Source organism: Heterocephalus glaber, unplaced genomic scaffold (assembly GCF_053883595.1).
Source record: "Heterocephalus glaber isolate CG9 unplaced genomic scaffold, H.glaber_assembly_v1.0 deba00001442, whole genome shotgun sequence".
NCBI classification, from domain to species: Eukaryota; Metazoa; Chordata; class Mammalia; order Rodentia; family Bathyergidae; genus Heterocephalus; species Heterocephalus glaber.
The window spans coordinates 57253746-57278445 of record NW_028258296.1 but is presented as its reverse complement, the minus strand read 5'-3'; the positions used below and the strand labels follow the sequence as shown (position 1 = coordinate 57278445).

Genomic DNA, 24700 nt, shown 5'->3' with positions numbered 1-24700 from the left:
GGGAGACCCTTCCTCAAAAAACAAAAAAATAGGGCCGGGGATTTAGCTCAGTGGTTCTGTCACCTGCTTCACAAGTGCAAGGGGCCGAGTTTGATCCCTGGTACCAAGAAAAAACCCCCCAAAACAAAAAATGGTCCAATAACTTATCAGGGGCTTGCATATTCAGTTTCCTTTGTTCAAGGTCTCTTATGGAAAAATAGCTTTTCTTGACCTATGTCCTATCAAAAACGGTAGATCCAGGGCCGGGGATTTAGCTCAGTGGTTTCGCTGCCCCGAGGTTCGATCCCTGGCACCAAACAAACAAACAAATGGTAGATCCAACCAAACATGGTGGCATATACCTGTGATGCCAGCTACTCAGAAAGTTGAGGTGGGAAGATCTCACGTTTGAGGCCAGCTTATCTCAAAAGCAAAACAAATTTGGGTTCTCAGTAAATGTTGTTTTCCAGTGGGGTAAAAAATGGTAGATTCAAAATTTGTTTTCCAAAGAGAATAGTTGATTTTGTTGTTTTTTTTGAAGTGTCTTTTAAGGTTCCTGTTTAGTTTGAGACAAAAGCAAGCAGCAGCACTGCTGAGGATGAGAGTGGGGGAAAGAGGGTGGGGCATGAATCTTTTGGCTTATGGTAAATTTGGTCCTGCTAAAGTGAGAAACAGATTGACAGCATGTATGAATCTTTAGCAAAGTCAGTTCCTCTTCGACTTCTACAAAGATCATCTCTTCTTTTCCATGTGTTCGCTTCCCAGATCACTTCGGTATTCCTATCTGTAGTGCCATTTCATTTTTGAAAATCCCCCACAACTACTGGGCACAGTGGTTCATGCCAATAATCTTGGCACTCAGGAGGCTGAGACAGGAGGTCCCTATGAGTTCGAGGGCAGCAAGGGCTATGCAGTGAGTTCAAAGCAGCCTGAACACCAAAGTGAAACCCTGTTTCAAACTACCTCCCTCCAAGAACAAAGAAAACCCCCATAACAAAAAAGACCCATAATTTCTTTCCTGGTTATAAATTTAATCCTAAGAGCGAAGTAACAATGAAGAAACACAATAATGAAGCTTCCTTACTGTAACCCTAAAATCAAAGACAGGATTTGGCTAATAAGACCAATCAGAGGTTCTTCTGATTCACCTCAAAAAGAGACTATGCCCAAGACTATCCTTAATCAGAGGAAAGTCTTGCTTTTCAAAAAAAAACAAAAAACAAAAAACTTTAATGAAACAAAGCTTTTTACTTCCCCCCTGTCATTTCCTCTGTATTCCCCAAGCTCACAGGAAGGCAGTATTAAACTGAAGATTGCTGGAATTTTTCCCAGTTGAAACACCAGTAAGGCAATATGGTAGTTTTTACCTTTCAAGAGAGGTATCCGGGGTTGGATTTGGCTGTTGCCAGGCCAGTCTCCTCCTATTCAAGCACATCTCTTGGCAGCCTCTCCCCCTTTTATCAGCCCCTTCTTACCAAAGGAGAGTGGCTCGTGGCTCTCTCCCTTCCGACTCCTACACTGAACTCAGAAGCTTCATGAATAGTTCAACTAGAACATGATCAAGTTTCAGACACTCCTCCAGTGAGTGAGAAAATGATCCCACCAGATTAAATTGGAACCTAGATCAGTGGAGGAATATTTCCACAACTCTCCCAGGGTTGGTGCAGCCAAGGTTAACAGCTCAGACGACACCTTCTAAGTAGGATCACATGGGCAGATCCAACCCAAGGTGTCACAATGCTAGGCCACTGAACTACACCAAGCCCTGAACACTGAACAAACCCTAGCCCTTTTTATTTTGGAACAGGTTCTTGCTAAGTTCCTAGGGTGTCCCCAGACTTGGAATCTTTCTGCCTCAGCCTCTGAGTGGCTGAAATTACAGGCTTGTTCCATGACACCTGGTTAAGTGTCATGTTATTACACTGCTATGGTTTATATCTGGATGTCCCACCAAAGTCTCATGCATAAAAAGAAGCCAAGTACTTTGGATCAGGACAATAGGAAAAATAGTTTTAGGGCATATCAGAAATCAGAAAGGCCCCACCGTTACAAGCTCAAGGATGCAGAAATGAAAGACTGCTTTGAGAAAGGGGCCCCAGGAAGTTGGTTTCCTGGAATTCAGTTCACAATATTCAGACGTCCAGTCACTTAGAGGCCTCTGCATCCACAATTCAAATGGGCCTGGCTACTGCTCAAGGTAGCAGCAGACAACGGCATCACCTATGTGGTGTTGGTTTTACAGCCATGCAAAATGCAAGTGTTGTGGGATCAGGAAGGCTTCCAACCATATTTCAGAAGAGGCCCTGTGATGCCAGGCATATGCCCCTGAGAGGACAAAGCATGAAGCAGTGAGAGTAAAGCAGAAAGTGCAGTGGAGACCCCAGGAAGTTGAAGAAGCCAGAAATGTGGACCGTTTCAGGAAAGCCACAAAGAGTGAGCAAAGCCAGCTCAAGAAATACGCCATCAAGGGGAAGCCACCAACATGGCGGGGCGGCCCAGGCGGGCGTTGCCATCCCCTAGGCGGGACGGGGCAGCCCCCAATGTGGTGGCGCGCGTCTCGCGGTGGGCGGACGATCACTTGCGCCTCGTCCAGAACATTAGCACTGGGATGGCCATAGCTGGAATAATGTTATTTCTAAGAAGTGTTTGACTGACATCAAAATTTATAAGATCTTCAGATATTCCAGCAGAATTTAGAAGAAAGAATGTTAAATTACGAGGACCATTATGCCGGATAACTGAGAATGGTTTAGAAATTGAACATATTCCCATCACTTTACCTACTATATCTTCACGGAGAAAAGAGCCATGTGGTGTTTTGCTGGTTAAGCTGGCTGGAGTAGAACTCACTGAAGCTGGGACGGTATGGATACAAAGAGCTCAAAGCTTCCCAAGTACTACGGTTCCAACTTCTTGGAAAGGAGAATTCAGTGCTCTTTTGCTACCTTTTAGTGAATAAGGTAAGTAGTATGAAGAAATAACTGAGTCTTTTATTTTCATATTTAAATACAGTGTTTAATTAGAACTTTATAAGATGCTGAATTTTTGGTCTTAAACTACTGTTAATAGTGAGTATGTATAGAGAATCAGGTGCTTCATATATATATTTTTTGTTATAAAATTTTAGTTACATATCTAATACATGTTTATTATAGAAGTTTGTGAAAAAAGAAAAACCTTCCAAGTACTAATGACTGGGCATTGCTAAGTTAAGTAGTCTCTTCATATGTTTATATATATGTTATATATGGTCCATCACACTTGGTAGAAATCACTTGTTGAGTGAGGCTTGTCCCCCGGAAACTATGAAGAACAAGGGTGTTTTCTGTGGTAAACATATTGTTCAGCCTAGTCTAATACCCTGTTGTATCAAACAGTTCAAATTCAGGAACTGCAAAATTACTTTATATGGGGTCTGAGGAGCTGTGATTTAGGACACAGATTCAGATAGCTCTAAATCCAAAGATGGCAGGGAAGTGGGAGCTTGTATTGAGCAAACTGTTGATTTATTACAAGGCAGTAAATATTCTATTGTGGAGAAACTTTTGTTGGTGTTAAGAACAGGTACTGTGTGCAGGGGTTATGTAACCCATAGATGAGTACAAAAGAATGTAAAGCTGGGCATGATATAGTCCTAGCACTCAGGAGGCTGAGGCAGGAGGATCGCTGGGTTACATAGTGAGTTCAAGGCCAGATTGTACTACGTAGTGAAACTCTGTCTCAAAAAACAAAAACAAAAGAAAAACAAAAAAGCAGTATACAAATTGTATCTGGACTGATTAGTAACTATATTAAAATCTGTGTATTTGGGTGATTCCTGAAATGGGAATATAGAAAAATGAAATCATTAAAATATGACAAGATTGAGACCAGACTTTCTTTCTTTTTAAGTTTTTCTTATTTTTAAAGGCCTTATATAATAAACAAGAATGACCTGAAAAAAACTCACATTAAAATGATTAGAATTTTAATTGTTTAAACTTTGAATAATAATAATAATAATTATTATTATTTTTTTTTTCTTTCTTTTTGGTATTGGGGATCGAACATGGGACCTTGCACTTGTGAGGCAGGCAGTGGAACCACTGAGCTAAATCTTCAACCCTAAACTTTGAATTATTGATAGGAAGTCTAATGAAATTATTAATTTTTGTATGCCCAGATCATATTAAATTCTTTCAAAATAAGAATTATCCAAAACTAATTAGCTGAAGGATCTTAAAGTAATTTTATCATACCAAATTGTATCAAACTTCCCCAAACCCTTATAAAAATATTAATTTCTCTTTTAAGTTGAAGAGTAACAATTATCAAAAAAGAGGATTATTACAATGAAGATAACAGAATATTTTGAATGTCTGCCATGTGCCAGATACTGAGCTAAATGCTGCATTATATTACTTCATTTATCCTCATGAGCACCCTATGGAGTTTTATCCCATTCACAGGTGGAACTGGTAGGAGAGATCATTGCTTTTGCCAGAGGAACCAGGTGGAGAGAGCCCGTATTCAAGCCCAACTCTTCCTGGCTTCCAAGCTCACCTCCATCTTAGATACACTTACCTTACATCACTTCCTAGGTTAACAAACCTGCTGTATGCTTATTTGTGAATGTTTACTCCTCCTGTTTGACTTTAATGAGTGTGTGGTGTTGAAATTTTCATTCTGATTTTGGTTCAAGGGGAAGAGCTCATAAAATTTTCAAAATTGAGACAAACATGATAAAGCCTTCATAATTGTTATTAACCTTGGGCCGGGGATTTAGCCCAGTGGTGCCATACCTGCCTCACTAGCCAAGGTCCCGAGTTCAATCCCCGGTACCCCCCCCCCCCGCCAAAAAAAAAAGGGAATTGTTATTAACCTTTTATAACTTTGTCATCATGTATCAAAAGTTACTGTATTTTTTTTGTATTTCAATAATTTTATTGAAAGGTATATCTCTTAGTGCCAAACAAAGGTAGTTGGTTAGGTTTACCTCTGCCAACTTAAAATTAATACTGATGTTTTCAAAATATTGAAATTTATCAGCCTTATGGTAAAACTGAAGATATCCACAAAACATGGTTTACAAAAAGTTAAAGGTAGAATATACTGTGATTCTTTGGTTTATTTTTCAATGCTTAGTTATCTGTAACATGATGTCAAAATTGGTTACATCCATTCTGGATAGACTCAGGCTTCAGGCTGCACTGTTTTTTTTTTTTTTTTTAGTACCAGGGATTGAACTGGCAGGTGGTGGAACCACTGAGCTAAATCCCCAGCCCTGCATTAACTGTTTACAACACTAATAATATATGTACATTTCCTTATATTGATTGGCTCATATAGAGAATTCCAAACACTACCTCAGCAATCTCATAATTATGGCCGTGCCTCCTTACTTTTCTTAAAACACATTATGGAAATTTGTGAATGTATATCCTATTCCTTAAAAAAACAAAACAAAACAAAACAAAACAGGAAGCAGTGACAGTTTTATAGAAACAGTCCGTAGTAAAACCTGGAGTGCTTTATCTAGCCAGAACTTAGGGTAAAGCAAGTTTTCAGAGTGGTAATTGATTTTGACTTAACTATGTAATGTAATAAAACATATTTTTAAAAAAATGGAACTAGATAAGACTGAGGAAGTAGATTCTGTATAGAAATTTTTATCAATGATACAAATGTCACCTGTTTTTTAGAAGAAACATTAAAGATAGCTCAATGAATATGTCAAACTTAGTAGGTCTGCATTTTGGCTTAATACAAAATGTTTTAAAATGTAAATGTAATTCCCATATAGCAATAACATTCTCATCTCTGAACTGTCTATTACTTGGATAATGGGTGCCAAGAAACCATTACATTATCTAGAATATAACCTTTATTATGCCTTTAAAAAGTACATGTGTGAAATGTTGGTTTTGATGTAAACCTCATAATTTAAAATTTAACATTTAAATTAAGTAGGTTACCATTTTCCAAATCACCTAACTATAATATATTGATCCAGTATAGAAAGTTAAATTAATGTTATAAATGAAGATTCACAGTTCACCTTTTCAGGCTTGTATTGTTTCACATTTATGTCTTTAGCTTTACAGATGAATTCAAATCTCAACAATCTTACTGCAGCATTATATTAATTAGGCAGTTTTCCAAAGATGGAGAACATCATACTAATCTAGTTGTGATGTTTTGAGGGTTTATAATTTATTTTGTTTTTGGGTTTTTTTTGGTACCAGGGATTGAATTCAGGCCCTTGTGCTTGCAAGGCAGGCGGTGGCACCACTAAGCTAAATCCCCGACCCGAGGGTTCATAATTTAAATCAATGATAACATTATGGAATCCATAGTTCAGGGCTGTGGAGAAAGGCTTCAAAGAAATTTTTTTGTTGCTGCAATAATACTATTTATATAAAGAACAAAAACCCCCAATTATCAAAAGTTTATCTAAATACTACTAGCTGTTAAAAGTAAATTTTTCATGCCCAAGTTTTATAATCATATGTGGATATATTAAATAGTAAAATTTAGTTTGGAGTAGGAAAAGATAAATCATTACTGTAAGTTAATAAATTTAGATGGCAAGAACATATAGAATATATGCAGTCACTGAATTTATATTTTTTATGAATATAATTACTTTCTATTATTCCAGTTGCAATAGCAGTATGTTGAGACATACTGGCAATTTTCAGAAGCCCAAAAGCAATCATCCACTTTGTATTACTTTTTCTTTAGGTATAACATTCAAGTTCATAATGATTCTGCTTATAAGCTAACAGTCTCCAAATAGTTCATATATGGACCAAACTTTTGGTTCTATTATAACTTTAAATGAGCTAAAGCTTAGGGCTACAGTTAGCAAAATGTGCAATTAAAAAAGCATTACTTCAGCACTACCTTAAAAATTCAGATTATTGGGTCGGGATTTAGCTCGGTGGTCCTGGTGCCTGCCTTGCAAGTGCAAGGTCCCAAGTTTGATCCCTGGTACCAAAAAAAAAAAATTTTTTTTTTCAGATTATTAAAGAGGATGTTGTTCTCTAAGCTTCTAATTTAATGAAATGGTTAACATATATGTCAGAGATTGGAAATTCCTAAGGGTTTTTTTTAAAGTTTTTTTGAGACAGGGTCTCACTATGTAATTTAGGCTGAACTTGAACTCACTATGTAGCCCAGGCTGGCCTCAAACTCATATGACGATCCTCCTGCCTCAGCCTCCCAAGTGCTAGGATTACAGGCATGCACCACCATGCCTGGCCCTTAGGGTATTGTACCTTATATATAGCAAATGCCTTCAAATATTAGCTGGCTAGACTGGTGATACTAATTTTTCCCTTTTGCTATTCCAAGTCCAGTTGGTTTATTTTGAAGATAATATTTCAAGACTTCAATTGTAGAAGAAAATTATACAATTTTCTCTATACAGAGAATAACAACCAAAATTACCAATTAAGAAACCATTTCAGGAATTGTTGGAAGATGAGTTATTCTATAGTAACTATGCTTCAGCTGCCGTGCAGTATGCCCAGAAACAATCCACTTCAACTTCTGAACATTGGGTTTGGAACACTTGTTTGATGAATATTCAGTTAAACACTTGGATACAAGCTCTTGCCAGAAGGTCAGATCTCTGTCATTTATCTTGGAATGTTTCTGAAGACATTCTACTCCTTCTGTTAACTCTACACACTTCTGTGCTTGGATCTCCAATGCAATGATAGATAAGGCCAACACAGAAGGCTTTGCTTTAGAAAATAGGATCCTGCAGTGACATGCCTTAAACTGAGCTTCTAGTCTTTCAAAATTTAGGTTGTTTTTCCTTTCAAATGGCAAGCTCTTCTGAATGAGAGAATAATAGAGTTGTAGAAATTGAAAGGTAGTGGTAGCTTTGACTTTCCAACACACCTTCTCCAATACAATCTTTTCCGTTCACATTAAATCTGAAACCGTGAACCGATACTGACCTATTCGGATCAAGTCAGTTGCCAATGGGACATTTCTTTCCTCTTCTATTGATTTTACAGTCAAATAAAAGCAGCTGAGTCCAACACACCCAAGGTGCTTGGGCTGTACCTTCATTTTAGATAGGAATCTGTCCAGTAAATTCACAGCTAGAGAAAATGTCTCTGTATCAAAGCCAAAGAACTGAGTTACACTAAGAAGATCTTTCACTTCAAAGTCCCTCAGTCTTGCAGTTATTCTAAGGCCATTACCATGTGCAGACTCAATTAGTCTCAAGCCGCAGACCTTTGGCTGACATCTGGTTTCCTGTTCCAACAGGGTACTCAGCTGGTGTAGCAGTTTCTGGGAGTCAGTTGTTGTCAGGACTCCCATCATCTTGCTAGAGACTGCGGCTCCTCGACGTGACCACCCTGTGACCACCCTCCCGGGGTCTGCTCTCACCTCGCCCCACGGTATCGGATACGAGAGGCGAGGGCAGGATGGCAGAGGCTGGGAGGGAGAACTGTCCTGGGTGGAGGTCTCCGCAGGGTCGTGAGACTGCACTGCCCTCCTCCCGGTCAGACCACTACCAAAAGTTACTGTGTTTAGAGGAATAAAATTTATTTACTTTTATTTAAAAATATTTTTAAAAGGTTACTCTATGCCGTTACGTGGCCTTAGAAAAATGTTTCCTAATTTTAACCTGGAATTTTCTTATTTTTAGAACTTAGCTGTGAAATATTTATCTATACTATGAATTAGTATATAGTATATATAGTATATAGTACTATGAATTAGTGGGAGAAAAATTCCATTTATCCATTTTCATTAGGAAGTGAATTGTTCCTGGAATGAAATTTCCAGAAGGATGAAAATTCAAGAGCCAAGATTGTTTTTATGTTAATTATTTTGAGGGAGGTCTTTAAAAAAATGTACATGCAAGTGCCCTTTTAGACACTACAATTCCGAACCTAATTGTAACAGTTCCTTTTGGGTTTGTCTACTTTTTGCTTTTTTACTTTCCTTTGCTGTGGGCTCCTATCTTTGTGCCAGAATTGTGTACCTGCTGTCTCTGCAAACAGCCACCAACAAACCAAAAAAAAAATGCTTTCTATGCTACGTTGCTTCTATGCCTCTTTGAGGGTGGAGACCAAAAGAGTCTGTAGAGAATTCTATGTCATAAAGAATCAATTGACTTTGAGAAGGATCTCTTACAGTAATAAAATTCTTGGACTTAGCAGTAGCTGTTTTAAGCTCCTGAGAACCCTTTTGTTAATATTTTTGGCTATTTTGTGAAGGGTTGAAATTTCTAAGTGATTTATTTTAAGATAAATAAGATGTTTCAGTATAATAACAATTTTCTTAAATAGTTTCTATGTGTGTGGGTTTTTTGTTTTGTCTTTTGTTTTAAATTCAAGGGTGGATATTTTAATGTGAATCTGAATGAAGAAATTTTGCGAAGAGGCCTGGGCAAAACTATTCTTTGTTTTTTGTTTTTTTTTGGTACCGGGGATTGAACTCGGTTCCTTGCGCTTGCACAGAAGGGGGCGAAACCACTGAGCTAAATCCCCAGCCAAAACTGTTCTTGTTAAAGGGCTGAATTATAATTCCAAAACTTACTGGACAATTCACAGAAAATTATTTAAAGCTGAATTAATGGCTATAAAAAAAGGAGACGGAATATGGAAGGAAGAATCTGAAAAAGAAAGTTATTTGGAAAAATTCAAAGACTCCTGGAAAGAAATATGGGAAAAAGAAAGTTATTTAAAAGCAACTGGATCAGATTTCAACTTGAAAAAAGGAAGTTATTACGACAAATTGAGAACTTATGAAACGTGGAAAGACAACATGAGTAACTACTCCTTAATACTGAAATTTGGAGAACTTATGAGTCGCTTACATTTTCATAGGAAAGAGTGATATATCCAAGAGGTCTAAAGGTGACTTCTCTGAAGAGTAAGATATGTAAACATATGAACATTTTCCACTGAGCCTGCATGGAAATTTCCACAAATGATCAAAGTTGAATTCTAATGGTATTTAAACATTAAAAAGATTATGATTAGTGTAAAAAAAAAAAAAGAAAAAGAAAGAAAGAAATACACCATGAGGGCTGCAATTATAGGCAATGCTATAGCAGCAGGACCACCAAGCTGTTGGAGTTCACGTCACCACAGCTTACCTGGGTGCTGGACACTGCACTATGGGATTTAATATTTGCCCTGCTGGGTTTCAGTCGTGCTTTGGTCCCCCTAGTTTCTGTCCCTATATTTCTTTTTTTGTTTTTTTGTTTGTTTTGGTACCAGGGATCGAACTCGGGTCCTTCTGCTTGAGAGGCAGGCAGTGGAACCACTGAGCTAAATCCCCAAATATTTTTTTTTGGTACTGGGGATGAAACTTGGGTCCTTGCCCTTGTGAGGGCAGCATAGCCACTGAGCTAAATCCCCAGCCCCAGTCCCTATATTTCTTTTTGAAATGGGAATGTTTATCCTGTGCCACTGTGCACTGGCAGTGTTTAACCTTCTCTTTTATTTTTACAGAGGATCACAGCTAAGAGTTTGCTTTGAGTTTCAGAGGAGGCTCTGGACTTGGACTTCTCAGCAAAGCTGGAACTGTTAGGATTTTGGCGGCTCTTAGCGATGGAGTAAATGGATTTTGCATGAAGAGATATCCATGAGTCTTTGGGGGCCAGGGTGGAATGTTAAGGTTTAAATCTAGATGTCCCCTCAAAACCTCATATGCTTGGGCCAGGGATTTAGCTCAGTGGTTCCGCCGCCTGCCTCGAAAGCTCAAGGACCTGAATTCCATCCCTGGTACCACAAAAACAAAACAAAACAAAAAACCTCATATGCTCACTAGGTGGGGCTTTTGAAGGGTGATTGGAATGGCGGGGGCGGTTAGCTCAGTGGTTCTGGCACCTGCCTCAAAAGCACAAGGTCCCGAGTTCCATCCCCAGTACCAAAAAAAAAAAAAAAAGAAAGAAAAGAAAAAGAAAAAAGCTGATTGGATTATGGGGGCATCATAGCTGATTTGCTGTGAGGAGATGGAGTGTGGTCAGAACAGGAGAGTCACTGAGGGCATGAACTGGAAGGGTGTATCTCCTTTCCCAGCTTCTCCCTTCACCTTCTGCTTGCTGGTTGCCGTGAAGCAAGCAGTTTTTCTCTGCTATGTCCCTCTGCCATGGTATTTCTTCTTGTGAGCCAGTCAACCATGAACTGAAACATGAGCCAAAATAAACCTCTCTTCCTTTAATTTCTGGGCGTCATGCATTCTATCACAGTGAAGAGAAAGTGACTAATACATATACCAGCAGTGCAGTGAATATCCTTGTACATATTTGTCTGGGAACTTGTGAAAATATTTTTTGTGCTGGTTGGGTTGGCACACTTCTGTAATCCCAGCACTTGGGAGGCTGAGGCAGGAGGATTGCCATGAGTTGAGTTCAAGGCCAACCTGGGATACATAGTGAGTTCAAGGCCAGCTTAAACTGCATACTTAGTGAGACCCTGTCTCAAAAAAAATTTTTTGTGTGTGTGGCAAATTTCTCAAAATATTAAAAATATAAAGGTTACAGGACATGCATGTTTAGAATTTCAATAGGTTATAACAATTTTTACTCCCACAAGTAGGCATGAAAGTGACTATTTTTTCGTAGCTCTAAGAATATAAATTACTCTCAATTTCTGAGATTTTTGGTTAGCTAATGGGCTAAAAGATCATATCTCAGCTTTTTAAAAACTGCACTTCTCTAATTACTATAGTTTTAAGGCTCTGTTGTTTGTGTATCTTTTGGAGATTGCCCTACCGATCCCTTTTGATGGGGCTTCTCATCTTTTACTTACTGATTTCAAGGTGCATGTTTATCTATCTGAAAATATATATATATTAAATATTTGTATTTGTTTATAACTTTTTTTTTTTGGTGCCAGGGATCAAACTCGGGTCCTTGTGCTTGCGCAGCAGGCAGCAAAACCACTGAGCTAAATCCCTGGCCCTTGTTCATAACTTTTTATGAAACATGTTCCCAGCACCTCTCCGTCACTTTTGAACCTGTTTTCTATCAATGTCAACTTCTCTTCTCAATCTAGTAACTTCTGGCCTCACTTGTTTCCCAGGCTGATCTCATTCCCTTCTTCAGATTTTTAAACTGTGCTGCTTCGGGACCTCTGGAATCTTCCATTCCAAGAAACTGATCTAATTTGTTAGGTCTTCTATTAGGTCTCCAAATCTGGGAGAACTGCTCTCTGTTCACTCTCTTGCATTAGGTTTCTAAGTAGTATTGACAGAGAAATTACTAACATTGTGCTGTAGCTTCATGAAAATTTATGCCTTCCAACTTTGTCTGGCTAGGTTCTCATTTGACAATCTTATTCATACCAAGTTGACTTCCAACTGCTTTACTTGTACAGTTATATCCAACTCCATCTCTACATTATTCTCAATAGAAATTTCACCTATTAATTATCCTAGAGAACCAAAGTCATCACCCATGAGTTTAACTTCTCTTTCTTCCACTTCAAAATGCCACATAGTGTCTTGCATGTTTTATTTGGCCCTTTCTACAAGCTCAGTCTACAGATGTACTTTACAACAAAACAAAAAACAGGAAAAAAAAAGACATTTTTTTTCACCTTTACTTTTTTTTTTTAGACATGGTCTCAAGATATAGTTCCGACTGGTCTTGAAATCAATATGTAGCCCAGGCTGGCCTTGAACTCACTATATAGACCAGACTGGCCTCGAACTCTTGGTGATCCTCCTGCCTCAGCCTCTTGAGTGCTGGAATGACAGGTGTGTGCCCCCAAACTGGTCTTCAAACTCTTATCTTTTTTTTTTTTCCCCTCTGTGTGTTTGGTACTAGGGATTAAACTCAGGGTCTTCATACTGAGCCATATCCCCAGCTATCTATCTATCTATCTATCTATCTATCTATCTATCTATCTATCTTTATGTATGTATGTGTGTATGTAGAGACAGACTATCACTGTGCAGTTCAGGCCAGCCTTAAACTATCTAGGCTCACCCTCCTCCTCCTGCCTCAGCCTCGAGTGCTGGTATCACAGGCATGTGCCCCCACGCTCGCCTCACTGTTTTTATGTTGAAACTCCTTTGGCTTCTTATTGTCAGATTCTTTCCAGATTACCTCTTAAACTTCCTCCATGATCTAAAAGAAATATTTCTTTTTTTAAATTTTTACTGGTACATGTTTGCAGTATATGATTACCTTCATCATAGAGAGTTGGCACGTGTACATAAACCCATCTTAATAGTTTTTTATGTCCACCCCTCCAAATCTTTTGGTCCCCTTCCCATTTGCAAAAGATCTATCTCCCTGTTACAACAAGCATTTCTTGAGGCATTATATTTACCTCCTTTTTTTCCTTCTGTGTCTTTACTAGACAGCTGCTTTAACCAGCCAAGTCTCTCTCTCTCTTTTTTTTTTTAAAAGAAATTCTTTTTAAAAGCTCCTTTAAACCAGGTATGGTGGTTAGGGTTAGGGTTAAGCATATGTACCAATTTGCCACAATGAATATGATCATTATATACTGCAAACATGTACTAATAAACATTTTTTAAAAATCTCTTTTAACATTGGTGCTGATGTTCTTGCAGTTGATGCACAAATTTAGATCTAGGCTCCACTTCTTTTTTTGGCAGGTGCTGTATGATTTCATTTGTTTAATAACTATTTTTAAGCTGGGCATGTGGTGCATGCCTGCAGTGTCAACACTGGTGAGGCTGAGGCGGGACTGTCTTGAGTTCAAGGCCAGCCTGGGCTACATAACGAATTTAAAGTCAGCCAGAATGACTGTCTCTGTTACTGAAATCCAAAAGCTTTTGACATTACTGCTTATTCCATATTTATTTATTCCATATTTAATTATATGGTAGGTCTTTCTGTTAATTTGGTAACAACAGTATTTGTGGCAATTATTTTCTTTCCAATTTCATTGATATACACCAATTCTTCGTAATTTCTCCTCTGGATTTCAGCAGTAACTACTTACCTAAGTGAATTTACTGGGTCTTCCCTCTCCCCCAAATAACTCATGTTCCTTAAAATTTTAAGCTCTGATGAGTAGGGTTGACAGATAAAATATCAGCAATCCTTTAGTGTGAATGTTTCCTATGCAATGTTTGAATCATACATTTTTTTTCCATTGGTACTAGGGATTAAACCCAGGCTGCTCTACCACTGAGCTATATCCCCAGCTGTTTTTATTTTTCATTTGAAGACAGAGTCCTGGAAGTTGCCCAGGCTAGCCTTGGACTTGTTATCCTCCTGCCTCAGCTTCCTGTGTAGGAGAGATTACAGATGTGTGCCACTACACTCAGCTCAGATCATACTTCTTGTATCTTTATTTGATAAATCTGGCAGTTCTATCTATGGATACTTCATAAAACTTTGACACATCTGAAGACTACTATTCTAAGTAAATAAATTCATTTAACATGGGCTAGAGATGTAGTTCAGTGATAAGAGTTCTTGCCTTGTGAGAGATCATTGAATCAATCCCTAGAACCACAAAAAAAAAACCCAAAACAAAAAAGTTGTTTTACGTAATGGTTAAAATAACAGAATATATATAAAAAAGACAACAGAATATATAATCGCTAAAAAATTTTTTTTGAGGCAGGGTAACCCTATGCAGTTCAGGCTGGCCTTGAACTCACTATGTAGCCCAAGCTGGCCTTGAACTCAGCTATCCTCCTGCCTCAAAGTCCTGAGTACTGGATTACAGTTAGTCGTGTGCTACAACATCCAGAAACAGTTTACAATTAGTATCAATAATACTATCTGTTTAATATCATAAACTAAAAAAATGCACGTGAAAACATATAGGTCAGGCTTCACAATCAACTAATGTCTGTCTTTCTTTTCTTTCTTTTTTTGGTACTGGGGATTTAACCTAGGGCCCTTGCACTGAGCTATATCTCCAGTTCTTTTTTCATATTTTATTTTGAGACAGGGTCTTGCTAAGTAGCTAAGTTGCCCAGGCTGGGCTCAAACTTGGTGATTTTCCTGTCTCAGTCTCCCAGAATGCTGGGACTACATGCTTGTACCACTATACCCAGCATGATCAACTAATTTCTTAACTTTTAGCTCTACTAACATTATAAAACTTGATTTACAGAGTTTGCACATATGGCAAGGGCTGTCTGATGGCTACTTGATAATTCTGAATAGTTGGAGCTATAATGGATCTATTAGCAAGGGGAGTTATAAACTGAAAATAGCTTCAGGTTATCAAATTCTAAGTGCAAGAATACAGAGTAACCTTAAAAGTTGAAAGTTGCAATTTGGGAAAGAGCAGTAGTTATGTTCGGTGCATTGGTTGCATTCAGTTCCAGGAAGTATTTTTTTCCATTTTGTTACAACATTTGGATGTGGTTTAGAATATGTTCAATAATGTGTCATTCATTTTTTTCTCTGATGAATAAAGAAAATTGCCATGTGTTGGGAAATATTAAACTCTTGGCAGGCAAGACATTTGCATCATCTTCTGGTCTTACAAAATTCTGATATTTTGCCAGGTAGTGGTGATGGATGCCTGTGATCCTAGCTACTTAGAAGGCTGAGGCAAGAGGATCACAAGTTTGAGAGTAGCCTGGGCAATTTGGTAAGATCCATCTCAAAATAAAAAATAGGCACAGGGGATTTAGCTCAGTGATTCTGGTGCCCGCCTCAAAAGCGCAAGGTCCCGCGTTCAATCCCCCACTACCAAAAAAAAAAAAAAGCCAGGTGTGGTGGCACACACCTGTAATCCTAGCACTTGGTAGGCTGAGGCAGGAGGATCGCTGTGAGTTTGAGAACAGCCTGGGCTACATAGTGAGTTCAAGGCCAGCCTGAATATATAGTGAGACCCAGTTCCAGAAAACCATAAAATAGGCTCAGGATGTGGTTTAGTGCTCCTTGGGCTCAGTCCACAGTCCATAAAAGAAAAAGGAAAGAAAAAAAAAAGATCCTGATACCATATTCTTAAAAATCATCTGGACTGCATCTGCCTCTAAGGTGCAGGTTTTCAAAATTAGCACTTATGGAGAAGCCAATCACTCCTGAGGTTGGACCTTCTGATACGACAGAAAAAAGTCACTGTCTTCCAGGGTAAGGAAGGGGTTCTTCCGGGTCAGCAAAAACCTATCTGTGCTGGCACTCAAGCAAACAGAGGATGGATGTACTTTGACTGCAACACTCAGAAGAACTCCACTGTTGTTCTTTTCTTCTTTTCTTTGTGCTGAGGATTGACCGTAGGGCCCTGGACATACTGAGCCACTCCTCATTTAAGCTGAGACTTTGTGTGAAGAAAAGGAAGAAGTCTTAAATGCCTGAGGAGACTTAGCACTAGAGAAGGAAAGTTAAGCTGGCTGTCCAGAGGCAGCAGAGCCAGAGTGGCTGAGGACCATCAAATAGTTACCTCTGTGGGGAGTGTCTTCCAGTTGGATATAGTGCTAACATTTTGGTGCCCAGTTGTTTTGACAGACATCACTGTGTCAAATGTTGCCTGACCCATTACTTCAACAAACTAGAAGACAAGTCATATTGTACAGGTTTTGTTTTTGTTCGTTTTGAGACAGGTCTCACTATGTAGCTCCGGCTGGCTTTAAACTTGTGACGATCTTCCTGCCTCAGCCTCCCAAGGGCTAGGATTATAGGCATGCACCACCATCCCTAGCTTGTATGAGTTTTTAAAAATATGCACTTAAAAAAATCCATGGTCTGTTAGCCAGCTTTTCATCACTGAGAGAAAATAACTGAGATCAACCGAGGTCAGAAGAAGATGGTTTACTTGGGCCCATGGTTAGTCAGTCCCGTTTCTTTGTGCCTGTGCCCAGGCAGCAGCCATGGTAGGGAGTGCAGGGCAGAGGAAAGCTTCCCACCTCATTGAGGATGGGAAACAGGGAATGCAGAGGAGCCAGAGTCCCATCATTGTCCTCAAGGGTTCCCCCCCCGGGACCTCACTGCCTTCCACTATTTAAAAATTGTGAACGCATCTTACCTATTACTGGCTTCTATACTTCTCTGCAAAAAAGGACCTATTTACCTACTGTTTTGTGAAGATTATTCTCACTGGCTGCTATTTTACAGTTTTTATGGTTTGTACTAATTTATTGTACCTGTGTTGAATCAAAACCAGGAGAAATAGTTATTGTAAGAACCACGTCCGTCCTGCATCCAGAGCTACAATTCCATCAGGCTGCCTCATAGCTTATAGAGTAACTCTTACTAAACAATAAATGCCTTCTTCTGTAACTTGAAGTTTTGGAGGGAGGGGGTTGAGAGAAGGTCTTTCTCTGTAATTCAGGCTGGCCTTGAACTCACTATATAACCCAGGCTGGCCTCAAACTTTTGGTGATCCTCCTGCCTCAGCTTCCCAAGTGGTGAGATTACAGGCATATGCCACCATGCCTGGGTGTGTAACTTGAATTTTTTTTTTTTTTGGTACCTGGGATTGAACTCAGGACCTTGTGCTTGCAAAGCAGGCAGCACAACCACTGAGCTAAGTCCCTGGCCCTTGAATTTTTAATAAACCAATCAGGAAGTTTCTGGGAATTTCTCCTTATGTACCTCATATACTATTCAGTTACAAAATCCTGACACTTCATTTTTTTTTTTTTTTTTTTCGAGACAGGGTCTCACTATGTAGTTCAGGCTGGCCTCAAACTTGCTGACACTTCATTCTTAATGTTAAGAATCATGCTATTAAGAATTGCAATCCAGGGTCAGGGATTTAGCCCAGTGGTTCCGCTGCCTGCCTTGCAAGTGCAAGAACCCCAGTTCGATCCCTGGTACCAAAAACAAAAAAAATTGCAATCCACTACCTGGAGTGGAGCCACCACCAAACCAGGTTCATGAGCAGTATCCATGCAGAAAGCAAACACCTGTCAGCAGTCATGGAATCAATGCTGCCTTATCATGTGACAGATCATGATTCTGTGTGATGTTTGATAATTTTGCTAATAGCTTATTTTTCTACAAATGAAATAGAAATATTTTTTGACATTGTAGCTATTTGCATAAACATCTCTGTCAGAAAATGATTTCTACCATTTTTCTATAAATATGTGCTTAGATTCTCTGGGCTTTATCGCCCACCACACCCCGCCCACTTGGGCTGTACTCTGAAATTTGCATTTACATTTTAAGAGGGTCCAGAGTGTTTTCAGCTGCTGAGGACAGAGATTTTATGTACAGTAGTTGTGATTCAGGACAGGTCTTTCGGCAAGGACCCCAGATTTAAATGTTATTAGGCCTAAGTCGAGGTACTTCCCATTCTTTCAGAAAGATTTATTTAATGCCATTCTTCCCTTTTTTTCATGCTATTTTCTCAGTGCACATTTAAAAAATGTAGCCCGTCATGTCTAAGAGATGGAATAAGTTGTGATGCAGGTCTAGGGAGATCTGATCTTCGAATTCCAAGTCGCAGTCCTCTTTCCACTATATTACAGTTATTTTATGGGACCTAGTTTACTTTGCTTACCTTGGCCATTCTTTTGCATGTAACTTGATCTATTTTATCCATAGACTTCAGTCAGTGGGGTACAGTGGCACACACCTGTAATCCCAGCTTCTCAGGAGGCTGAAGCAGGAGGATTGCAAGTTTGAGGCTATCCTGGGCAATTTAGTGAAAGAAAAATAAAAATTTTAAAAAGGGCTTGGGATGTAACTCAGTATCCCATGGGTTCAATTCCTAGTAGTGAAAGAATAAAAGAAAAATCTATGTCATATTAAGAAACATTATTTCACATTATTCTGAAGGAATACATATTACTTGGTAGGGAAGTTATTGTATTTTGTTTAAAATGTCTTGATATGACTTTCCAAATCACTGACAAAATTTCCTAAAAGTGAAGGTGCAGTAAGTGAAAGACAAATGAATTCCTGTCCCAATAAAATCCAATTTTTAGATATTCATAGTTGTACTTCCTATTTAATTCCCATTTAATTTTTTTTGGCTGCTTGCATGAATTTACCACATTTAAAAACACATAATTCATATTCTATATCTGCACTTGTTCAGTACTTAGCTGTCTTTACTGTATATTTTTAAATGAAAGTACTTAACTTTTTCATCATTATCACTTTTATTTTTCTTTTGCAATACTGGGTATTGAATCTGGGACCCCATGCACGTTAGGCAAACTTTCTACACTCCCAGCCTTGCATCACTACTTTTTAGGCTTTTATATAATTCTTAAAAATTTTTTTTTTTTTGCAGTGTTGAAGACTGAACCTGGGGCTTTGTATGTACTAAGCAAAGGCGCTGCCATTACATTCTTGAATTTTTTCTTCAAAATATGGTTAAAGAACAAAATAGTTGGGTGTGGTAGTGCAAATCCACCCCAAACCCAGGACTTTTTTTTTTTGAAACAGGCTCTCCTGGTAGTATAGAGTTCAGGCTGAACTCACTATGTAGCCCAGGCTGATCTCAAACTCACAGCGATCCTCTTGGGTCATCCTCTTCCGTCAGCCTCCCAAGTGCTGGGATCACAGGAGTTTGCCACTAAGTCTGGCAAGCCCAGCGCTCTTGAGAAATTGAGGCAGAGGGATCACAAGTTCAAACCCAGCTGGAGCAATTAGGGATTTAGTGAGACTCCAAAAATAAAGAATTTTAAAAAAAGTTCTGGATGTATCTCAACGTGAAGGACCTGGATTCAATTCCCAATCTCACAAACAAACACTGACCAACATGAGATATACCCTCTAAATGTACTTCTTTTAAATGGATAATTTTTTTTTCCTTTTTGGTGAATTAGAAATACAGCAAAATGAAACCAAAGATAAACATTTAAAAATGTAAACAATAGTCAAATTATGTTAAAATGGATTGGCTTCTAACTAAATGAGAAAAATAGATCAACGTAACCTTTTTTTTTTTTTGTACCGGAGATCGAACTCAGGACTTTACACTTTTGAGGCAGGCGGGGAACCACTGAGCTAAATCTCTGGCCCGGTCAATGTAATATTTATAGTACACATATGGTAAAACCTAAGAAGGCAAAGATGCTTGATAGCATATTAGGAATTTTGTTGACAAAAATTTTTGGGACAAGGTCTCGCTGTGTAGTCCTCACTGTGTAGCCCAGGCTGGCCTCCAACTCTCGGCGATCTTCCTGCTTCAGCCTCCAGGGTGCTGGGATTACAGGCATGCACCACCACGCCCTTTTGTTGAAATTTTAATTAGATTTATATCAAACAATCTGTGAAAGACACGTGAAAAGGTAGTTCCTGGCAGTGCTAAAACTATGGAAAACAGGGATAGGTGGAACAGGCTTCCAGCGTCAGGCTCCTTCTGTCTGCCTTCCACACCATTACTGGACTTACTTGGTGTCCCTCGCTTAACCCCTTTGCTTCTCTTTCCTTACCTACAAAATGGAAATAATAGTAGAATCTACCTGACAGTGTAGTGGGGATTAAGTGAGTTAAAAAAAAAATAGTGGCTCGAAGTGCTGAACGCTTCCTATTTTACTGTCGTCATCTTGTCACTTCTTTACTAAAATCCTGTTGCGTTGTCCATATCCTCGATCAAAGGAAGCTACCCTATTCTTAAAATACCTTCTTCATCCATTGCCTCCCGTTTTGGCTGTCAGTACCTGGATCGCCAGGCTCACAGATCATTTTACCCCACCAGCTCCATCGAAGGCTTTCAAAAATAAGCCACTAAACCTAATCACCATGCGACGAAGTTTAGGTATTAGAACACCTAGAGAGGATTTACAAAATAAATCTTCTGTATGGAGAACACCCCGGCGAATCCAAAGCCAAAACAAACTTTTCAGTAAATACCCATTTTCCTTGCTTTTCACTGACGTCACTCGGTCACTGACCTCTGACGCAAAGAAGGCGGGATTGGGCAAGCAGCTGGACTTCTTCCTTTCCCGGCCGCCGCTGGACCGGCTGGCCCCGCCCGCGGGTCGATTCTGCGTTTCCATTGGTCACCTTTCCAAGGAGGCTGACAGGGGTGGGTTGGGGTGGTGGTGACCCCGCCTACCCTATGGGCGGGGCCTTCCCGCAACTTGGTCCGGGATGATGGGGTTAGTCTAGCCGCCATCTTGGATTCCGCGGTAGCGGCGGCGGCAGTAGGGCGCCGCTTCTGGGGAGTGGTTCCCCCCCCGCCCCGCGCTCGGTGGCGGCGGCTCCTCCCACTGTGGGGGGGGGTGGCGCGGCGGCGGCGACACCTAGGTCATGGCGGCAACTACTGCTAACCCAGGTGAGGAGGAGGGGCGCCGCTGAAGGGAGAGCGGCCGAAGGGGCTGACAAGCGAGGAGACGGAGGGCTGAGTGGCCGTGGCGGGGACGGAGGCGCTGGGACTGGCGGCGACGACCTGCTGTGGGGGAGGGGAGGGGCCTGGGGGAGGGCCGGAGCCTGGGCGGCGGGGAGACCCCGGGCGCGGGACGGGGTCGGGAGCGGGGGCTCCCCTGCCCAAACTTTCTCGAGCGGCGGCCGCGCAGGCCGGCTGCCGGCACTCTGCGGGCGGCGTCTGGTCCTGAGATGTGGTTGTCTTTTAACCCTGTGCGGGCTGGAGCTCCCCTTGCCAAGAAACTGCTGCCAGGAGGGGGTCTGTTTACTTGGAGAGAAGTTTGGCGTCGTAAACATTGGACCACGTTGCTATTTAGCGGAGGTGTGTGTTCCAAACACTTAAGCTTGTAGATTTTAATTTAAAATACAGTATTCTATAAATATGTGCTTACATTCTCTGGGCTTTATCGCCCACTGCTGCCCACTCGGGCTGTACGCTGAAATTTGTGTTTACATTTTAAGAGGGTCCACAGTGTTTTCAGCTGCTGAGGACAGAGATTTTATGTATAGTAGTTGTGATTCAGGACAGGTCTTTCGGCAAGGACCCCAGATTTAAATGTTATTAGGCCTAAGTCGAGGCACTTCCCATTCTTTCAGAAAGATTTATTTAATGCCATTCTTCCCTTTTTTTCATGCTATTTTCTCAATGCACATTTAAAAAATGTAGCCCGTCATGTCTAAGAGATGGAATAAGTTGTGATGCAGGTCTAGGGAGATCTGATCTTCGAATTCCAAGTCGCAGTCCTCTTTCCACTATATTACAGTTATTTTATGGGACCTAGTTTACTTTGCTTACTTTGGCCATTCTTTTGCTAAGCAAAATCCAAACTTTCCTAGTCATCTTTGCTAACCTTAAAAAAAGCAGAGGGAGGCAGAGGGCAGTGTGGGGTGAGAGGAGAGAGGTTGGAGGTAGGGAAGAATTCTTGCTGTCCTCAAGTTGGAGTTTATTTTCTTCATATCTCTGAAGGTGGTATTATTTTGCAATACTCAGGTGTTGATATTACAGTTGAATCACTATGAAATTTACTGTCTTTCCCCGTGTTTCTGGGAATAGAGTTGTTTTAAGAAATGGCAAATTTGTTACACGTCAGTGTCAGTTTTTTAATCGTTAAAAACATTTTAAGGGAAGGGGAGATAAAATTAATGACTAAATTTCTCTTGGAAGAAGTGCTGAGTGTTAGAACAAAACTGTACAGTTGAAAAATGCTACAGGGAAAACCTGAACTTGTGGAAAAATAATCTATCAGTGAACGAGGGGTAAATAAACAAGATTTTAAACTGTTCACACAATGCAAAATCCTTATATAACCCTAGTCAGATCGCAAAGGATTTCTTATTAAGAAGTGGCCTGGGTAAACAAGTTTTAGTGCATATGGCAGAAGCTTTTTTCCAGCTGTGTGGGTGGGGTTACTTTGTCTTGTTTTTTAAACAACAGTCACCAGAATGACAATCTCTTGTCCTTATTTTCAGTGGCTGACCAATATCACCTTAAACTCTTAAGCAGAAAATAGCATTTTTTTGAATGCAGAATCCTTGTCAGTAAAAGGGTTGGTTTGCTGTTGCTGTTGTTGTTGTCTTTGGCTGCTTGCTTCTGAAATTTCTAGATTTCTTTTTTGATGCTGAACAATTCTTCCATTTTCTTTTGAGTTACTGATTGCATATTCACTACGTGATAATTACATCAGAAAATGTATTTTTTTCCTTCATTTTTCCCTTTGCCCCTTTTTATCAAAAGGAAGAGATCATAGACTCATGGACTTTTTTAGTAGCCTGTTGCATTTTGGGAAATGAGACCCACAAATGGAGAGACACAGGGTGGAAAAGTACTGTGCTCAGTGAAAAGAAGTTGGTTTTCAAATTCTTTGCTCATTGTCAGATCTTTTTTCTTTGCACTTATTTCTTTCAGTTTTTTTCTACTTTGTATTTGGGCTGGAGTGAGAACTGGTTAAGTTTCTCTGCAAAAGATTTTAAAAAAGGGATTTCGCTTTTCTCTCTAGGCTTTAAATAAAGTTAATCTTTAGTTAAAGTTAATAGCAGTGCTTAGTCATGTTAATTGTACTTACTCAGATGTAGGGCCTCTTTGCTGCTGGTCCTTCAGTCTCTTCAGGGACCTGGTTCCTCTACATTTTTTATTATATTTTAATATGGTGCTGGGTTAGAAGAAAAAGATTTGTAGTCTCTGAGTTGTGTTGAAGTGATAGTTCTAATGTGATGATGACTTTTTTCTGTATGAATTGGTAATTCTTCATATTCTAGTATTTTTCATTAATACTACTTACTAGTGGTAAGTAGTTTTCTTGTCTATGAATTATTAACAGTGTCAAGAAACACTTTAAATTGGATTTGCAGTTTGCAGTACCTTGACCAAGGGACTAGTTGGCAAAAGGTTGGGTTTTGATTTGATTTATAATTTAATGTTCAAACCTGAGATGTGAATTAGTTTGTCGTATTGTTTTTTCCTCCCTTCATTCTAGTATTTTCATTAGCAGGGAAGTCATTGGGTGTACTATGAAGTACATTTTATTGCTGATGGAGAATGTAGTAGAGGGAAAAGCAAGAAACACTGGGCTTGTCAGGCCGACATTTAGGCAAAACTTTTCTTTTTACATAATTTTGATTGATATAAGTTACAGTTTTAAACATCAGTTAACAAAAGTCTTACTGTGGATTGAACTTAGGATCTCCAGCAAGCTAGGCAAGTGATGAACCACTGAGCTACATTTCCAGCTCTTATTTATTTATTTGGTAACAGGAATCGAACTCAGGACCTTGTGCTTGTCAGGCAGGTGTGGAGCCGCTGAGCTGCATCCACAGCCCAATTTTAAAATTTTGAGCAGGGTCTCATTACGTTGTCCTGGTTGGCCTTGAATTTGCAATCCTACTGCATTAGCCTCCGAATGGCTAGGGTTACAAGTGTGTGCCCACCATGCCCATGCTCTCCCCGTACTCTCAAAATTCTTACCCGTTACCTTCATAAACCTTTTTCAGATTTGAGAAAATAGGAATTCAGGCAGTGTGAAGTTGTCAGCTGGGCGTGGTGGTGCATGCCTGTAATCCCAGCACTTGGCAGGCTGAGGCCGGAGGATTGCTGGGAGTGCGAGTCCAGCCTGGGCTGCGTAGTGAGTTCAAGGCCAACCTAAACTTCATAGCAAGACCCTGTCTCAAAAAACAAAAAGTTAAGTTAAGATACTTTTTATAAGTTATATTCTACTGCAAAGGCCCTGAGAAGTAATTAAACATTTTATTAATTCAGCAGTAGAAGTACAATTGACATTTTTGAAAAGGAACCTCAATCTGCATACTTTTTATGCAGTGGATTTGTGGTAGCCAACATGAATCTTCTGTGTTTTCTTAGAATTAAGAAAATAGTTCTGCATTCTTGGAACTTTAGTTGTTATTTTGAAATAGTAATCTCAGCTTAGTTTTGGCCTTCTAGTTCTTCTCTCATTCAAAAAGTTCACTAAGAGATGAGACATTGATTTATTTTATAGATGT

General features: G+C 39.6%; 2 protein-coding genes and 2 pseudogenes across 3 annotated transcripts in view; 2 read left to right on the top strand and 2 right to left on the bottom strand.

Annotated features, from left to right (window-relative positions):
• Positions 1-20809, bottom strand: part of Ctxnd2 (cortexin domain containing 2) — a 43101-nt gene extending 22292 nt beyond the window's left edge. Inside the window, exon 1 of the mRNA XM_087213394.1 lies at positions 20734-20809. The gene's annotated coding sequence lies outside the window, so the exon portion shown is untranslated. The remainder of the gene's footprint in view (positions 1-20733) is intronic.
• LOC106010107 (mitochondrial inner membrane subdomain organizer 1 pseudogene) lies at positions 2462-2960 on the top strand (annotated as a pseudogene).
• Positions 5282-20814, bottom strand: LOC147827795 (cyclin-G1 pseudogene; annotated as a pseudogene). Its single transcript, XR_015452100.1, has one exon. The product of XR_015452100.1 is annotated as a cyclin-G1 pseudogene (transcript).
• A 91-nt stretch (positions 20815-20905) lies between these two features.
• Positions 20906-24700, top strand: part of Arnt (aryl hydrocarbon receptor nuclear translocator) — a 62416-nt gene continuing 58621 nt past the window's right edge. Inside the window, 1 exon segment of the mRNA XM_004854059.4 lies at positions 20906-21116. Coding sequence (XP_004854116.2) covers positions 21092-21116 — 25 coding nt within the window. The 5' untranslated portion in view covers positions 20906-21091.